The sequence below is a fragment of the Saccostrea echinata genome, unplaced genomic scaffold (assembly GCF_033153115.1).
Source record: "Saccostrea echinata isolate AGI-Se365-2 ecotype Australia unplaced genomic scaffold, CSIRO_AGI_Sech_v1 ptg000009l, whole genome shotgun sequence".
In the NCBI taxonomy this organism is placed as follows: Eukaryota; Metazoa; Mollusca; class Bivalvia; order Ostreida; family Ostreidae; genus Saccostrea; species Saccostrea echinata.
The window spans coordinates 36,876,195-36,894,427 of record NW_026889758.1 but is presented as its reverse complement, the minus strand read 5'-3'; the positions used below and the strand labels follow the sequence as shown (position 1 = coordinate 36,894,427).

Sequence of the window (18,233 nt, the reverse complement as noted above, 5' to 3'; positions counted from 1 at the left end):
ATCGAACTTCTGTGTAGCTACCCTGCATTTTTTTTTTAGACGTTTTACTTTAATTTATTTTGTTACATTGTGGTTTGTTTGTTTGTTTTTTTTTTTTTTAGAAAGTAAACATTTCTTTCCGTCTTACAAAATTAGATGAAAATTCTTGAGGTTTCTCTCATTAATCCACCGGAATGTGTATGAAAATTCAGTAGAACTACTGCTGTAACAGTTGATGCTACATGTCCATGTTTTCTTCATGGTTTCTTCATAACATTTGAAACTGTATAATTATGATTCGAAATTGTTTTTTTTTTTTTTGCTTCGTCGTCTGTTAGCATTGTTATTTTATTGCAGTAGTTGAAGCGTTTCAGAGACACCTTCATCGAATTCTATGAACGAACTTTGAAAACGATTTGGTGTTTCAAATGGATTTATTGCAAAAAATTATTCATTATTTGCAAAGGCACAGATACACTAGTACATTTAATTAAAGTAGTATCACATACATTTCGTCAGCAACTACTATTTTCTGAGCAAAAAGACATTAAGCAAATTTTATTCAATAATTTTTTTGTATTTTGTAATGAAATTAATTCAAATTTAGCGCCCCCCCCCCCCCACAAAATACATTAAAGTTGATAGAATAAAATGTTTTTTCCAAGAGTATATCTACAAAAGAAATTATTTGAGACACACTAGTATTTCAGTATTTCAAAGAAAATTAAAGCAATGTTGCAGGAGTGATTTATACTAGATGTAAATAACTCAACTCCTGGCTAAGGGTTCATTACTGTGTTTATTACTGATGTTTATGGAATTCAATATAAACAAAACGGCCCTGTAAAATAAAATAATAACAATGAACATCACATGAAATAACAATATATATTACTTATTCTGATTGATGTACAATAAATAAATTTAACAGTTAAGAGTTATCTCCCTTAATTTCAATATTTAGCTATACACAGAAATCACTTTACAATTATATTTTTCTCATATGTATCACAATCACATTGCAATTATTGTGACCTTATGCAATTACAATCATATCATTAAAGAAAAGGTAACATATTCTAATTACCTATCTATGGGACAAGGACCATTCCATGAAACACTTAAATGACTGGATGCTTCATGCAGGTCTACATATTGCCAGGTCTGGTCTTCAAGGTCTCAAAGTCTTTGTCTTTGTCTAGAAAATCTCTTGTTTCAAAACCACAACTATCCTGACCAAATTCTCTGTGTAGTCTAACTGAGAACAACTCAGAACCAACAAAACTTACAACCAATAAAATTTCAGAACCCTAATGTCATAACCTTTAAACTCTATCGCTCACCAAGTAAATAAAGGGGTGGATCGGGGATTTATATAAATCATAAAATCTTATTTAATTTCATTTATATCCATAATATTTATTCAAATATTATGTGATATACATGCATTATATACAGTTAAAACACACCGCTACATTCTTCCCCTCCTCCGAAAAATGACGTCTTCGTCATTCTCAATGAAGAATGTAAAATTTAAAATCATGTAAAATTATAATACAATTCCCTGAAATTTACAGATCTAAGTTTTCTTTACAATATCAAGTAAAGTTTTTAAAATCTCACCTCGTTCAAATCCTTGATATTGTTCATCTTGAAGAATGTTATGTAGTAACTTTGCTTTCTCAGACCAATGCGGATCAATATTCGCCTGTTGTAATCGCACATAATTTCCACTTCTTAACCAATCTGGCTCTCTTCTAGGCCTGGTTGATCTGCGTGGAGCAGCAACAGGTGAACTTATGTCATCTAATTCTGGTTCAGCTTCATCTGCTGGTTCAGCTTCTTCTGCTGGTTCAACTTTATCTTCCTGTTCAATAACAGCTGCTGGTCCAGCTTCAGATTCTGGATCATCTGCTTGTGGTGCAGGTTCCATAGCAGTCTCTTTATCTGCATTTTCTTGCAATATATCTTCTCCAATCTGATGGGCGTCCCCAACTGTTTGCAGATCTTCATCAACAATCCAAGTTTCTGTCTCAACTTCAGGCAACACAATGTTAGGGGCATCAATGTGATGAAGTTGTGTTCCATCTGGTATTGTTATATAGACTGCTTCTTCATCATCTGTATCTGACTGGATATCGACAGTGGACTGTGCGTCACTTTTCCCTCTTGTTCTGTCTATTCCTTGGCTTTGGTGTAGGTTTCCGCATTGCTGGAACAGGTTTCTCTTGTTTGGAATCTATCTTTGGTTGAAACTCTTAAGCATGTCCAATGGGTAAGAGTAGATTTCTATGAAGTATCCTTACTCTACCAGCACCGTCTTCTCTCTAAACTTTGTAGACAGGGATCCCTTCATTTGGTTGGCTAATCACCAGATAGGGTTCTTCTTCCCACTTGTCTGCAAGTTTACGACGTCCATCAAAGGCAACAATCTTCACCAGGACTCTGTCACCAATTTCTAATACAGCTCCTCTGGATTTAAGATCGTAGTTGTCCTTTTGTCTTTGCTGTGATTTTCTTGCAGCTTCTGGTGCCAACTGATAAGATTTCCTTAGTCGCTCTTTCAAGTTGTCTATGTACTTTGTAAGGGATGATGATTTCTGGTTTATCTAATCCAAATTCAATGTCTATTAGTAGGTTAGGGTCTCTTCCAAACATAAGATGATAAGGCGAAAATTTTGTACTTTCCTGTTTCATGCAGATGTATGCGTGTACAATGGGAGCTATGTAAGATTTCCAGTCTGCTTTTCTTGATTGTTCTAATGATCCTAACATGTTTATTAATGTCCTGTTAAAGCGCTCGAAAAGTCCATTCCCCATTGGGTGGTATGGTGTAGTTCTTGATTTTGAAATACCGAAAAGTTGACATAATTCTTTGATAAGTTTACTCTCAAAGTTTGCACCTTGATCAGAATGAATGCGTTTGGGGAGTCCATAGCGTACTACAAAATTGTTGAAAAATGCTTCCACTGTTGTTCTGGCTGTTGTGTTTCTAGTTGGTACAGCAATGGCAAAACGGGTAAAATGATCCGTTATCACAAGTACATTTTCCTAACCTCCCTTACTTCTCTCTAAACACAGGAAATCCATACACACCAGTTCAAGAGGCTGCGAAGTGATGATGTTCGTAAGTTCTGCTTTGTCCTGGGCCGGTATTTTCCGAAGTATACATCTCCTACATTCTGTAATCCAGTTCTCTACATCCTTGTACTGTCCAGGCCAGAAGAATCTATCCCTAAGTAAACCTAATGTTTTCTCTCTTCCAGGATGCCCCATGTTATTGTGTTGAGACTTCAGTACATGGCCTACTAAGCTTGAGGGTACAACAAGCTGATTGACTTTGTTCTCATCCACCTTAACCTCTCTGTACAGGATGTTGTTAATTAGCTTCAGTTTGTCGAAGTTTCTAAACAATATGGTATCTGCAAAGGATCCTGATAACTCACTCTTCTTTGGCCTGTATCCATCATAAATACTCTGTATCCAGGGTAATACTTCAGGATCATCTTGTTGAGCCTTCGCAACGTCAAACCTCATCAATCCATGTGGATCTTGTAACTGGGCAAGTGATCGTTCTGAGATGGAAATTGATTCTATGCAAGGTGTTGTTTGTGACTTGCTGATAGCACTGATAGAATCAGATGAGATGGTGACTATTTCTGTACTGTTAGGCTCCAATCGTGATAATGCATCTGCCGGTGCGTTGTTCTTCCCTGGTCTGTATTTGATGTCGAAATCATAGGCAGATAATGCTGCAACCCATCTGTGGCCTGTTGCGTCTAATTTGGCATTGGAAAGGATGTAAGTTAATGGGTTGTTGTCTGTAATGGCAGTAAATTTGGATCCATATAAATAAACTTTAAACTTCTCTGTGATGGACCATTTCAAAGCAAAAAACTCAAGCTTATGGACAGGGTAATTACGTTCTGCAGGTGTAAGTCCTCTACTAGCATAACCAATGACTCGCTTCATCCTGTTCTGTTCTTGGTAGAGAATGGCACCGAGTCCTCTGGAACTTGCATCAGTATGAAGTTCAAATGGCAGTGTCATGTCTGGATAGCCAAGTATGGGTGGTGATGTTAAGTGTTGGCGTAGAACATGAAAAGCCTCTTGTTGATTTTTACCCCATTTCCAGTTCACTTATGTCTGTCGTTTTCCTCTTTTCTTTGAAGGCTGTGGACTAGGTGTTAAATATGTAAGGGGTCTGGCAATTTTAGAAAATTTCTTGATGAATTTCCGATAATAGCCAATGAATCCTAAAACTTTTCGTACTTCCTCGGGTGTTCCTGGTACTGGCCATGACTTCACATTATACACTTTGTCTGGGTCTGGTGATATTCCCTCTGCAGAAATAATATGTCCGACATGTTTAACATTAGTTTTGAAGAATGTCTCTATTTGATGATAACCACTCTTCATGTCAAGGACGGTGAAATATTTGTTACCATGAAGAGAATCTAAGATGTCGTCAATTCTACGAAGAGCGTACACATCCTTTACTGTCCTCTGATTTAACTGTCTGTAGTCGATGCACATCCTTAGTTGACCACTCTTCTTTCTCACTAACACCACATTACTGGCCCATGGCGACCTTGATCTCCTGATAACACCACTTGTAAGAAGTTGTTGGATGTGGTTCCTCAGTTCGTCAATCATATTGATTGGAATCTTTCTGTGTCGCTGTTTGAATGGCACTGTATTGGTAAGTTCTATCTGATGTTTCACTCTTGCTGTAAGTCCAATGTCCTCATCATTTTTCAAGAAGATCTCATTGTAGGCCCTTAATCGAATTGCTTTCTGTAGTTCTGTTGCATCCAGGTTACTATCTTCAATCTTTATCTTTTCCATGATGTCAAAATCTGGCATTTTCTCTCCAGTAAACTGCTTTTGACATTCCACTGTAACAGGCTGAAGTTCACATAGTAACGCCTTTGAAGGAACTGTAACTGTCCTAGTTGATACATTTGTTATGTGGATAAGCACTAGTTCAGTCTTCTGGTAATGGTATGAGACAAGAGTAGGGGAAATATCCAGATCATTAGGAATGAAGGATGAAGTTGTTGGTTGTACAATAGCACACACTGGTTCATAATTAACTTTCTTATCCAGGTAATCATTAATTACAACTTCACTGTTGGCAGGTATAGTTATCTTCCTACTCTCTGCTGATCTGATGAAAGCTAATATGTCTCTATTCTTGGAAAGTTCTCTTTCACGCATCACCAAACATCTCATGGACAGGTACCATGGCGTATGCATGTCTGCTCTCTGTAAAAAATGGTTTCCATACATACCCTTGGTAATCTCCATTATGATGCATAGTAGGTTTGTCCCAATAAGAACAGGAACCTTTGAGTTATACTCACACTGTGGAACAACGAGGAACAAACAGTCACTCAATAAAGGGAATGATGAAATTCCTGATATCTGTACATCCAATGAAATGTATCCTGAATTTGGAAGTTGTCCATCCGCACTTTCCACATTCAATGCAAAGTCTAAAGATTGCAAGGGAATTTCAGGGAAATGTTCCTTGTAGAAAGTTTCACTGATGGTAGAGACAGTCGATCCAGTGTCAAGTAGTGCAGTGGTTCCAAAGTCAAAAATCTTAACAGACACTTCATTACACTCTCCAATCAACGATGACTTCTTATTATAAGTCTTCGAGGATGGTGTACAGTACCAACCAGACCCAACCTGACACAAAGCAGTACCAGAGCAGTCCCGGGGACTGCTTTCTGGGACTGCTAAAGCAGTCCCACAGCGGTCCCAGAGCAGTCCCACAGCGGTCCCAGAGCAGTCCCACAGCAGTCCCAGCGGTTCCAGAAAGCAGTCCCAGCAGTCCCAGAAAGCAGTCCCAGTGGGCGGGGTTAATTAATTTAGTGGGCGGAGCTTACTCAGAATGAGATTACCAATAAACAATGTAACTATATAAAAGGCAGTTGAAATTGATGAGCAATTCTTTTTGAATAGTATCAACAAATATTTACAATTCTTACGGGACAGTCATTTCTGAACTGTTAAGAAAATCACATTACGCGTATAGAAACAAATTATAATTATTGAATGAAGATGTTCACACCTATTAATAACATGAATATTTAAACACAATTATTTGGAATATTAATTTTTAACCAAAATAAACCAATTTCTTCATTTTTTGTGATTGATATTGGTTTTCATATTTATTTTTTTTATATAGAAAATTAAACTTGAATTGTTTATTTTATACCAGAATTAGCTTTAAATAGATAATAATAATTATAGAGCAAGGCCGATTCCCATACTATACTCTGAATGCATTTTTCTTAAGTATTGGAGCTTTTGAAAAATTAATTCTTTGTTAAACATAGCCGAGTATATATTTCAGTCATGATTATTTTCAATGACTTCCCAATTTAATTATCTTTAAATTCTCAGTTTAAGTGTTTTATTATATAAATGTTCGAGTGTACATCTGTAAATCACGCAAATGGAACCCTCAGATTATGTTCAAAATTAATTAATCCCGAAATAAATCTATACACAATTATTGAAACTAAGATTTTTTGCATGACATAGATTGAAATTAGTGTCAATGTTGACCAGCGTGTTCAGTGATGTGTAACACTGATACCCAAATAACATGCATCGACTTTCTGCTAATTATGCCCAAAGGCGATTGAAACCTCAGGTGTTGACACCATTTTATACAATCCCATTGTATTAACCGGCCAGGTAAACACAAACAAAAGAAATAAGAAACAAGTCACAATTCCCGATATTTTCAAATGTTTATTTTTTAAATAAATGTACTCTTTTAATGACTTGTTTATAAATTAAAAACTAATTCATAAATAAATCCCGGAATAATTGTTCACATTGTTTATGTGACAGAAGAATGGTAGAATAATTTTATTTCATGGTCATTAAATAAATTATTAGGTTTTATTTGAGGGTGGTAAAAAATAGCATGGAGTGCTCTTTTTTAATCATGGTATTAGCTTTTTCAATTAAGAAAAAAAATCTAGTACAGTACGTTCCTTTGAATACATGTATCTTACTGAAATGACAAGTTTTTTTGTTTTTTTGTTTTTTTTTAAATAGTGCTAATGCAAACTTTGAGTACATATGTAATTTGACAGCATTAATTTTTTAAATAGGCCTAGATAAAAAAAAATTTCAAACACCTGTATTGAAGTTTAATTTAAGGGATAAATATCATCCCCGACTTCCCTTTTTAACTACTTTTATTTTCTTAAAATTAATTCTAGACTACCATTGTGTAAATTTACAGCCCTCTGAAGACATTTAGTAATTACATGTTTAACTACTGTATCTCTATTTATTTAATTTCTGTAAGAAATCAATACTTGTTTTTTTTATATTTGCTTTTATCTTAAACACCTCTCTGCAGAAAGTAAACAAAACAACAACAAGGAGCTGCAAATTCAGAATACACAAGGGGCGGAGCTATCATGTCACTCAGAACCTTTTTCACGCATGAGTGAACAAAGCAGTCCCAGAAAGCAGTCCCAGGGACTGCTGGGACTGCTGGGTCTGCTTTCTAGAGCAGTCCCACAGCAGTCCCAGAGCAGTCCCATAGCGGTCCCAGAGCAGTCCCACAGCGGTCCCAGAGCAGTCCCACAGCGGTCCCAAAGCAGTCCCGGGGACTGCTTTCTGGGACTGCTTTGGTGTCAGGTTGGGTCTGGTTGGTACTGTATACTGCTGATGTATGTATCCTCGTTCTGAAGACTTCCGAATGTTGTAGGGTCGTCTCTTGTGGTGCGTAATTACTCGACATCCAGACCATGTTGTCCACATTTGTAACACACAGGTTCATTCGCTGTATAATGGTTTGGGCTATCATATGGTACATAGGATGGCGATGACACAGTTCCAATGTTCATTTGTTCATGATCCTGCCTCTTCACGATAGAATTATCTATGTCTGACTTCATGGAAATCTGCATGGTGGTAGAACTCACATTGTCACTAGTGTCTTTCTTTTTCACAGATTTCTGTCTTTTTTTTTTTTACTTCTGTTTCTCCTCTGATTCCATAGGATTTCTGTTTTCCGTAGGCAGTCACTATCAACCAAGTGTTCTTGTTCCACTCTCCTCAAAGCCACTCGAAGTTCATCGAAACTTTGAATGCTGTCATACAGATATCCAGTTATGTGCTTCAATGAAGGTTTGAGTCCAATCCACAACATGTTGAATAGCATTAAATTCCTTTCTGTATGGTCAATGTCCTTAGTCTGACGTACTTTACACATAATATCCTCCAACCTACAACTCCATGATGTGACATCTTCATTGGGCTTCTGTCGTGCTGAATAAAAATCGGCAAGAATAGCCTCAGCTCTATCGACAAGTCCATATACACTGTCCAACCTAGCGAGAATGTCAGATAGAGTTGCTTCGACACCTAAGTTCATGACAGTTCTGCTGGCTTCTCCTTTCAGGGACTGTCGAATGGCTTGAAATATTTTATCTGTAGGGTATCCTTCTTGAACTACTAGTAAATATTGAACTTCGTAATGCCAAACTTGGAATGAAGTTGCACCTTTTCCTGAAAACAATGACAATTTAGGAATATATGTATAGGCCAAACAGATTCATGATAATCTACCATCCAATCGATAAAACTTTGAGGTGAATCTACATTTGGTTTAACATCTAATTCTTTAAAAGCTGTGAGAATATTGTCAATCTCTTTTGCTGAAAACTCCGTGATACTTTTGTATGTAATTTCACTATCAATTGCAAGATGAAAACTCGGAGTGTCTATGGTGATATACAAAGTACACAAAATGGTACTAAAAATCAGTGTGAAATACATGTCAATTATTCCATATTCAATCATTTTCTAAACACTAAGTACATAACAGGAACACAAACATGCAGCATAAAAACTATAAAATACTTGCATAATCAATGTAAACAAACCCCTTCATGTTGTGACAGACTCATGTTTTTATATATGATGCACATGTGCATAGCAATGCATATTGCATGTGCATTTATTCATTGATCTAATTATGTATAAATTTTTATTTACAGCACACTTCTACAGCTTAATTAAATAATTATTCAGTTAATCTGTAGTTGAGTGTATTGACTTTTAAATTGTTCATTTCCATAGAGGTCCAGAGTTAGCTCAGGGCTGCAATTATATTCTGGCCAAGGTCATTTTGTATCTTTTAATTTCATTGGTTTTTTTTAGTTTGTCTTATGCTTTTGGGTTGGATTTTGTTTTTCCCTCCAAGTTTTCTTTGTGTTTTTGGTTAATTCTGATTTAGCCGTGGAAAGTTATAGTCATGTTTTGGTGACTTGAGTTTTTCATATTATACATTAAGACCTTTGACACTGAGACATATTTCCACTTGCATGGTAAGTAATTCTTTCATACTAAGTTAATATATTATTCTAATTTTATTAAATGTGAAATCTGTAATTTTGCACTTAATTCCTTAAATCACTTTTCCTGAAGTAAATGAATAGTGAGAATGAGACTGTATTTGTAAAGTTATGTGTAAATAGTAATTTCATGGATGTCTCACTTTTTCATATTTTTAAAGTAAACTTTATTTTATGCTTAGTGTAGATATCTACAAAGTTGTTCATTGTTGATCTGTAGATATTATTCCAATATCTGTCTGTCTAGTGTATGCAGTTTATATATGTGCTGCAGTATGACTCATTCCCATTGAATGGTATGAATGATATTGTTTTTATTAGCAACAATAATTAATAATGTGTATATACATTGTCAAGATAATTATTGTAAAGTTTTTATGATAAATATATATTAATTAAAGAAGTGGGAGATATCATTGTGTAATTTTATATAATTGGATTATCTCCCTTTGATTCAGATAAAGCTATATTGATTGTATATTGTTCAATAATTCTATAGTTTTTATACTGAATACTTATAATTTGTTATTTCATTACAGGGTTTCTTTACTTTTCCATCACTATTGATCCATAATAAAGAAATCCGTCTTGTTTAAAACTCGAACCAACAGCCTTGTTGTTTATTGATCATCACGACATTATCACAACACAAGACTGTTACAATGTAACCAAGCAGTATTTCCGGTATGTAAAGATGCACTTCCGGTTTGCAGAACATGTAAACAAATATGTGCAATTTTCAAAGACAAAAATACACCTCTCAAAATGTTTGTCAATGTATGCAAAGTATTTACTAATAATTCCTGGAAGAAAAAATAAATCTGCAATTAAGAATTACTGAAACAGAATTTTAATTACATGCTGAAAATGCTGACACTTCAATTGGAATTTGTTCCAACTTTTAGCTTTTCAAATAACAACACAAACACGTAAAGTTGACAGAGGTCTAACTGTCAATGAAATTTGGTAATTGTATGGACTAAAGTTTATTTACGCTAAACCAGACGAACAAGTGTGATAACAGTAAATAAAATTAACTTCACTGTATATTTTGAACCAATTACTTTACCCAAATGACTGAGAAAAGGAACAAAATATTCCTCTCAGTCTAACTTCTTCACGAAAACATCAAAACAAACCGACTTCCGGTGAATTTCTAGAAGCGGACCTCGAACCGACCTCAATTATTGTGATCACAACACGACAACGGGCGCGGATCTCAGTACTTATTTCTACAGTAAATTTTAAATTACTTGTACAAAACTTGTGGGGTATAAAAGATGATTATGACAGACAAACACTGATCAGATTCTAGGAACTGCATATCTTCACAAAATTACTGCAGGACTAACAAACCACAATGACAATCAACTGACCAATTAAACTCACTGACTTAACTTGTAACACAAACTATATACACAAGTCAAATTTTATGTCACTGTCAATAAGGTCAGTAAACTTTTGGGTCACATATTAATGCTAAGAAGGATAGACTAAAAAAAAAAGAATGGAGAAACTGAATGCTGTGCTCAGGACTTTCTCACATAACTTTCACAAAATTTACTTTACTTTAAGTGATTTAATTCAAATGAAAATTATTTAACCAGATATCACTGACAAAAAAAAAGTAAATATTTACACAATGAATTTACAAAAAAAAAAAAAAAAAAAAAAAATAACTAGAAATTTTCAATTAAAAAAAATAAAAAGAAATAAACTATGGCCCAAATACAAAGATAACCAGTACTGGATTTAAAACCCAAAATTGGATAAAGAAAGAAAAATTTTACATTTCACATTTTAGAAATCAAATGTAATAAAAAAAAAAATCAAAACCTTTGCAAATTGAATTACAGCACTCACATGGTTTACACGCTATATGCAAAAGATTTAAAAACAACTGTATGGCATGCCTGTAAAAATTACATGTACCTCGTAAACAGTTTTTATCAGTTAGTGTACATACACAATGCCTCTACTGGCCAGGTTCGAATTCACTGAAGTTCACAGCTGTTACTCTTATGCGCACATAAGTTCAGAATCAAACACGGTTCACTGGAATGTCACAGTTTGTCACACTCCACTGAATCTGCTGTATGTTGACCTGTTCATCTCGTCTATCATGGTTGAAGGCATCCAGTCCCAACGTGGGCGCCAGTGTTGCAGGGGTGATTTATACTAGATGTAAATAACTCAACTCCTAGCTAAGGGTTCATTACTGTGTTTATTACGGATGTTTATGGAATTCCATATAAACAAAACGGCCCTATAAAATAAAATAATAACAATGAATATCACATGAAATCACAAATGTATACAATATATATTACTTATTCTGATTGGTGTACAATAAATAAATTTAACAGTTAAGAGTTATCTCCCTTAATTTCAATATTAAGCTATACACAGAAATCACTTTACAATTATATTTTTCTCATATGTATCACAATCACATTGCAATTATTGTGACCTTATGCAATTATAATTATATCATAAAACAAAAAGGCAACATATTATAACTACCTATCTATGGGACAAGGCCCATTCCATGAAACACTAAAATGACTGGATGCTTCATGCAGGTCTACATATTGTCAGGTCTAGTCTTAAAGGTCTCAAAGTCTTTGTCAAGAAAATCTCTTGTTTCAAAACCACAACTATCCTGACCAAATTCTCTGAATAGTCTAACTGAGAACAACTCAGAACCACCAAAACTTACAACCTATAAAATTACAGAACCCTAATGCCATAACCTTTAAACTCTATCGCTCACCAAGTAAATAAAGGAGTGGATCTGGGATTTGTATTAAATCATAAAATCTTATTTAATTTCATTTATATCCATAATATTTATTCAAATATTATGTGATATACATTATATACAGTTAAAACACACTGCTACAGAAAGACAACTAAACTTCGCGCAAACAAATTTTTAAAAAATTCCCTGTAATATTGAAGAATGGAATTTGTCTTAAGACTTGTCTTAAAATGTCATATACTTAAGACAGTTTTGTGAAACAGCACTGACAAATCTTATGATTGTCATAAGTCAGATCTTAAGATGATCTTAAAGGTGCTTGGACACAGATTTGAAGTTAATATTTTCTCAAATTTTCTGTATAATTTCATATACTTATATGTTGCTATAGCTTTTCATACTAAAATATAATAAAAATCTTATTTCATCTCGAAGTTATTAAAACTTCGAATTTCTGGACGCGTTGGATTGACACATCCTTGCGCTTTCACATATTTTAATTTTATTCTTAATACTTAAGAAAAGTGGCGATTTTGTTGTGTATTAATGAAAAATATTAAAACTATTACCCAGAAAATTCAGAGTAGAAATGTTCGAAAGCAAAACCCACTCACAGTATTGTAAGTCCGTGCTCAGTGGTGTGTGCAGAGTTTAACAATTGAACACACCCGGTGAATCGTAAACATTAACAATAACAGAGCTCGTGCCCTGTTTAGAAAAACAGTTTACGTTTCACGGGTGTGTTCAATTTGTTAATCTCTGTACACATCACAGAGGACGGACTGACAATACTGGTGAGTTGGTCTTGCTTTCGAACATTTCTACTCTGAATTTTCTGGATTATAGATATATTGTTTATTAATACATAACAAAATTGCTTCTCATAAATATTAAGGATAAAGTTAAAATTTGTGTAAGTGCAAAGATGTGTTAATCAAACGCGTCCCGGAATTCGTAGTTCCAATGATTTCCAGATAAAATAAGTTTTTAATTTTATTTTCGTGTGAAATGCTATTGCAATATATAAGTCGTAATATTATACAGAAAATTTGAGAAAATATTAAGTTCAAATCTGTGTCTAAGCACCTTAAAGATCTATCTTACGACAAATCTTACGATAGTTTTGTGAAACTCGGCCCAGATGGATTGAAATTGAATTTCAATTTTTTTTTTTCAGAGAAGAAAATAAATAATGTCTTTTGTCATCCTACAAATAATAAATATATTCTTTTATGTGAGACATAACCATAAATAATCTGATTCGAGAAAATTTGCCACCCCCCCCTTCTAGAATCAAATAGAAGTCCCCTAAAAGAATATAGCTACTATGTATAACTTTTGTGTGTCCTCAAAATAATGGATAGAAAATTGTTATACATTAATTATTAACTATACGTATTTGGGAACTGAAGTTATTTGTCGTTTGGGTCATATATTATAACTTTGCGAAAAATAGCTCAGGTGGATTGAAAAGGAATTTCGAATTGCAATTTCAATCCAATGTTTTCGCAGACGTCCGTGTCAAATTGTACCCGCCCATTTCACTGTATATCATCAAGTATTTGACTGCGACAGATAGAAATGACGTAAGCTGCATATTTCCAAGTTTGCCAGTTAATGTTCCGCGGTCTTATGATGAATGGCTAATTCAGTGCATGGGAATATATAGTTGAATTACGTGTTATTAACGTGAAATTGATAGATCATGGGTGACTCAATACCTGAGAACAATGATACAAAATATATAGAGTACCTTTTAACTCGTGCATCTTCAGATATCAGACTCGTCTGATATCTGACGATACACTCGTTAAAAGGTACTCTATTTATTACTTATTGACAGGCCCGTAGCAACGGTTTTAAAAAGGGGGGCTTCCCAAAAAAATCTGACAAGAAAAGAAAAGCTAATTTACTGTGCAAATCCTGAAATTTGCCAGTACTCAACCTTACAACATCTAAAAGTGGGGAGACAAACCAGCATCTAAAGGAAAATTTACTATAGCAAAATATTATACTCAGAAAAATCCCCCCCCCCCCCGCGTTATACGGGCCTCATTGATCAATTTTCAATTAAAATACATAGTTGGTGCTTTAAGTCACATTTCCTATGCAATATGATTAAATGATGAATTTGGAAATAATTAATATGTTAATTCATTGACAATTTTGTGCGCATTTTCAATACTTGATATCGCGATTACTTAAGGACGTACAACACACCCACCACCAGAAATTTCCTGTCGTTTAATTTTCGCTGTTTTAGTATATATTATACATGACAATACATACAATGCTTATGCACGTTTTTTGACAAAATCGTTCGAGTCGTATTTGGACAGGATGTTCCAAAAGTTACCCCCCTTTGGTTGTATCAATCGGCTAGCTATAAAATCCTTGATTATCAAAAAAGTTCAGCTAGTCTGACTGTCAAATTTCATTGATTCATTCATATAACCATTAACCACACAAATAAAGTATTTTTGTGGAGGTACACATTGGCAAACTATTTTTTGAAGAACTTAGACTGAAAAACTATGGTCCATTTAAACCTTAAAAAATGCGTATTTTTTAATTTAAATATTTTTTCATTTAATTTTGGATAAAATACTTTTTTAATGTTACTGGCTACAAAAGTAATTTTGATAATTTTTTGTAATTTTTTTAAACGAGCCAAATTGAATTTATTGTGAAAAATCACTCCCCCCCCCCCCTTTTCTCCTTAAGTCACGTTTTTCAAGCGTCTTTCAGACGTGGGACGAAAACATTGTTAGATCTACAAATACACATGAAGAAGTCCAAGCTAGAAAATATTTTTTGCTTTAAAAATATTATTTACATTATATATCAGAGTTCTTAAAACTTTTCAGTTCATTGCAATGCAGATGTATAGGAAATTTTTTGCGAAGCCTCCTCCCTTTTTTTTTGGAGGCAGTCATTTGAACCTGATGAAACATAGGGCGAATTTGTTGCGCTTAAACTGGTTCAGGTTTTGGTTTATAGTTTGAAACTAGTTTTCAAACTGGTTTCCAGTTTCAATCCGGTTTGCCTCGGTAAAACAAATGAACAGTTTAGACATAAAGATGGCGTCTAAAAGGCACAGACATGCCTGTGCTTGCATGATTATTAATTCTGCATTTTTAGAAAATGATAGCAACTTAGAAGATCATGAAGTTGGTCTATTGTCTCAACTCCAAATGCATACTTCAATGTGTTCTGCTCTTATGACCCTGATTCCTCAGCGTCGGATCAAAATTCCTCGAGCGCTTAACTATGTTGAGGAGATCATTCCAAAGTATACTGAGGAAGATTTTAGACGAAGGTTTCGAATGAGCCCGGGAACATTTTCATCTCTTTTAACAATTTTCTTAGAATTTAAAGAGAAAACAATTATACCAATGGAAAAACAGTTATTAATTTTCATACGCTATTTGACAACACAAATGACAATCCAAGCTATTGCTGACCAATTCGGAGTATGTGAATATACAGTCTTTGATATTGTAAAGCGCCTCGCAAACATTGTTTGCCGTGAACTTCTGCAGCAATGCATAAAATGGCCAGATGGTGAAAAAGTTTCCAACATTGTTAAAGGGTTTAAAGATTTTAAAAATTTCCCTGCTGTAATTGGTGCCATTGACGGTAGTCACATACCTATAAAAACTCCAAATCATTGTCCAGAAAACTACATTAATCGAAAGTCATTTCCGTCTGTCATTCTTCAGGCTGTGTGTGATTCAAAAATGCATTTATTAGATGTTAACTGTGGTTGGCCGGGATCTGTGCATGACTCCCGAGTTTTTAAAAATTCAGAATTGTACCAAAGGATTCAGAAAGACCCAGAGGGGATGTTTCCCAACAATACACACCTTTTGGGGGACTCTGCTTATGGTCTTGAAATGTGGATGATGACTCCCTACAGGGACCGTGGAAACCTAACACAAAGTCAGTATCAGTACAACTATATTCACAGCAGTACTAGGATGGTAATTGAACGCACTTTTGGGGCCATAAAAGGAAGATTTCGCCGCTTGAAATTTGTAGACATTCAGGACATTGAAAAATTGTTAAAGTAGTGATTAGTTGCTGTGTATTGCACAAATTTTGTCTACAGCATGACGATGATTGTGTAGAGTATATAGAGGAGGGAGGAGAGGATGAAGTCAACAACTTTGTGCAAATTTTATGTGTAAATAATGCTGCAGGAGAAAAGAGGGATAGTATTGCAAGAATGTTATAATATTTTTCCTGTTCATATGCAGCGTAGGCACCTTGTTATGAACAGAAAAACATATCTAAATTGCACATGTATGAGAAACTGAAACTCCTTTCTTAATAAAGAATCCAAAAAAGTTTATTGGTTCATTGTTAATCGTACTTAAAATGAATTATTTATATTAATGCATCAAATATTCATCAATGATCTAATTCTGAATAATTTTTTCAATACAGTGGAAAGATAAAAACTCAGGTATATTAAATTTTATTGTAACACAAAAATAACAAATCAAAGACAGAGGATACCTTCCTCAAAATAATGCGGTCTTGAAGCTAGTGCTCCCCTTCTATTATACTCAAAGGCTTATATAAATAATTTTACAAAACATTCTGATACATGTATACTGTATACATCATGATTTATGAATGGATGACTACTAGTAATCACATTGTAATAATTTAAAACAATTGGATTATCATAGGTCCACACAGGTAAATGTACTTTAGATTTCCATTATTCAAACCAACTTTACAGTGTGTTTAATAATATACCTTACAATACATGTTAACTATTTTTCTAATGATTCTAAAACTAATAACCAAATTAACCAAACTCATTTTTGAAAAGAAAACTTTTAATATTTTGATTTCTGACCACTATTATGAACAAATTCAAATTATTTATCTATTCTCTAAAGCCTTATAAAATACATGCATCAAACAGTGGAATTAAAGGCCAAAGAATTATTTGTCCTTGAAGAACAAAACAATTTTCAAATATTTAAAACTTTTTAAAAATAGTCTCCATACTTTTTATTTTCAAATTTAGGAAAAAAGCTTTCTTTATGATAATCATCTGGGTTCTATAGAAGATAATAAATATTTAAATCAAAAGAAAGTCAACAGTGACAACAGCCAAGACCAGACAAACTTGATAGTAAAAGCTTCATTGAGTCTTTACTTAATATACCACAATAGGAACTTCAACAATGAAATAATCTTATCTGATAATAACAAGGCATGAAAAATTGACTAATGGTCATATCAGGTTATACATTCTCCTGTCAACTACAAACCAGTCCACTAACTTGCCAGAAATTACCATTAAGTAATCTTTCTTACACTAAAAGATAACATAATAGTTACTACTGTTACTATTTTTTCATGGCTTCAACCAACTGAGCCATTATTTCAAGTTTTTTATCTTCATTTTCCATTTTCTTCTGATGTTGTTCCTTCAGTGTCTTCATCATCTCCTTGTGTTCTTTTCTCATGTCATCCAAGATTTCTACTATTTCACTTGCCTGCTTACTCTTCTTTCTTTTGGGGATCACATCACAGTCACTTGAAGTTGACTCTGCCTTTGATTCTTCGTTATCGGTTTCATCCTCCTTGCGTGTTCCTAGAGCGAATACAGGTTTAACATTCGGTTTATACCCATAACAGTCTTCTAGTTCTTTATAAAATGGACATTCTTTCCGTTCATTGCCAGATTTTGAGTTGTGATCAACACAATCTCTATATGCTTTTGTAAGATTTTTCCATTTCTGTTCACATTGATTCACTGTGAAAGAGAAACCCCTGTTGTGCATTTCAGAACAAATTATCTTCCAAACTTCCTTCTTTTTCATAGAGGGTTTTGTGAATTTGGCAGAATGCATGGTGTGTAATTCTATTAGATGACTGGTTGCAACTTTAGACCATGATAAAATATTGCTGGTACTTGATGAATTATTGCTGGTACTTGATGAATTATTGCTGGTACTTGATGAATTATTGCTGGTACTTGGTACATGAGACCATGATGAATTACTGCTGGTACTTGGTACATCTGTTTTACTTTCATCTGCAAATAATTTGGAAAAAAATCATGACTG

At 34.1% G+C, this 18,233-nt stretch overlaps 1 protein-coding gene across 1 annotated transcript; it reads right to left on the bottom strand.

The window, feature by feature from the left end:
• Window positions 1-17,510: 17,510 nt before the first annotated feature.
• LOC133182693 (uncharacterized) lies at window positions 17,511-18,017 on the bottom strand. The gene has a single exon (XM_061317545.1). It carries the CDS (start codon window positions 18,015-18,017, stop codon window positions 17,511-17,513), a length of 507 nt encoding a protein of 168 aa, XP_061173529.1.
• Between the last annotated feature and the right edge of the window lie 216 nt (window positions 18,018-18,233).

Coding starts and splice junctions, on each gene's coding strand:
- LOC133182693 (XM_061317545.1), bottom strand. CDS start 18,017: ATGCATTCTGCCAAATTCACAAAACCCTCTATGAAAAAGAAGGAAGTT.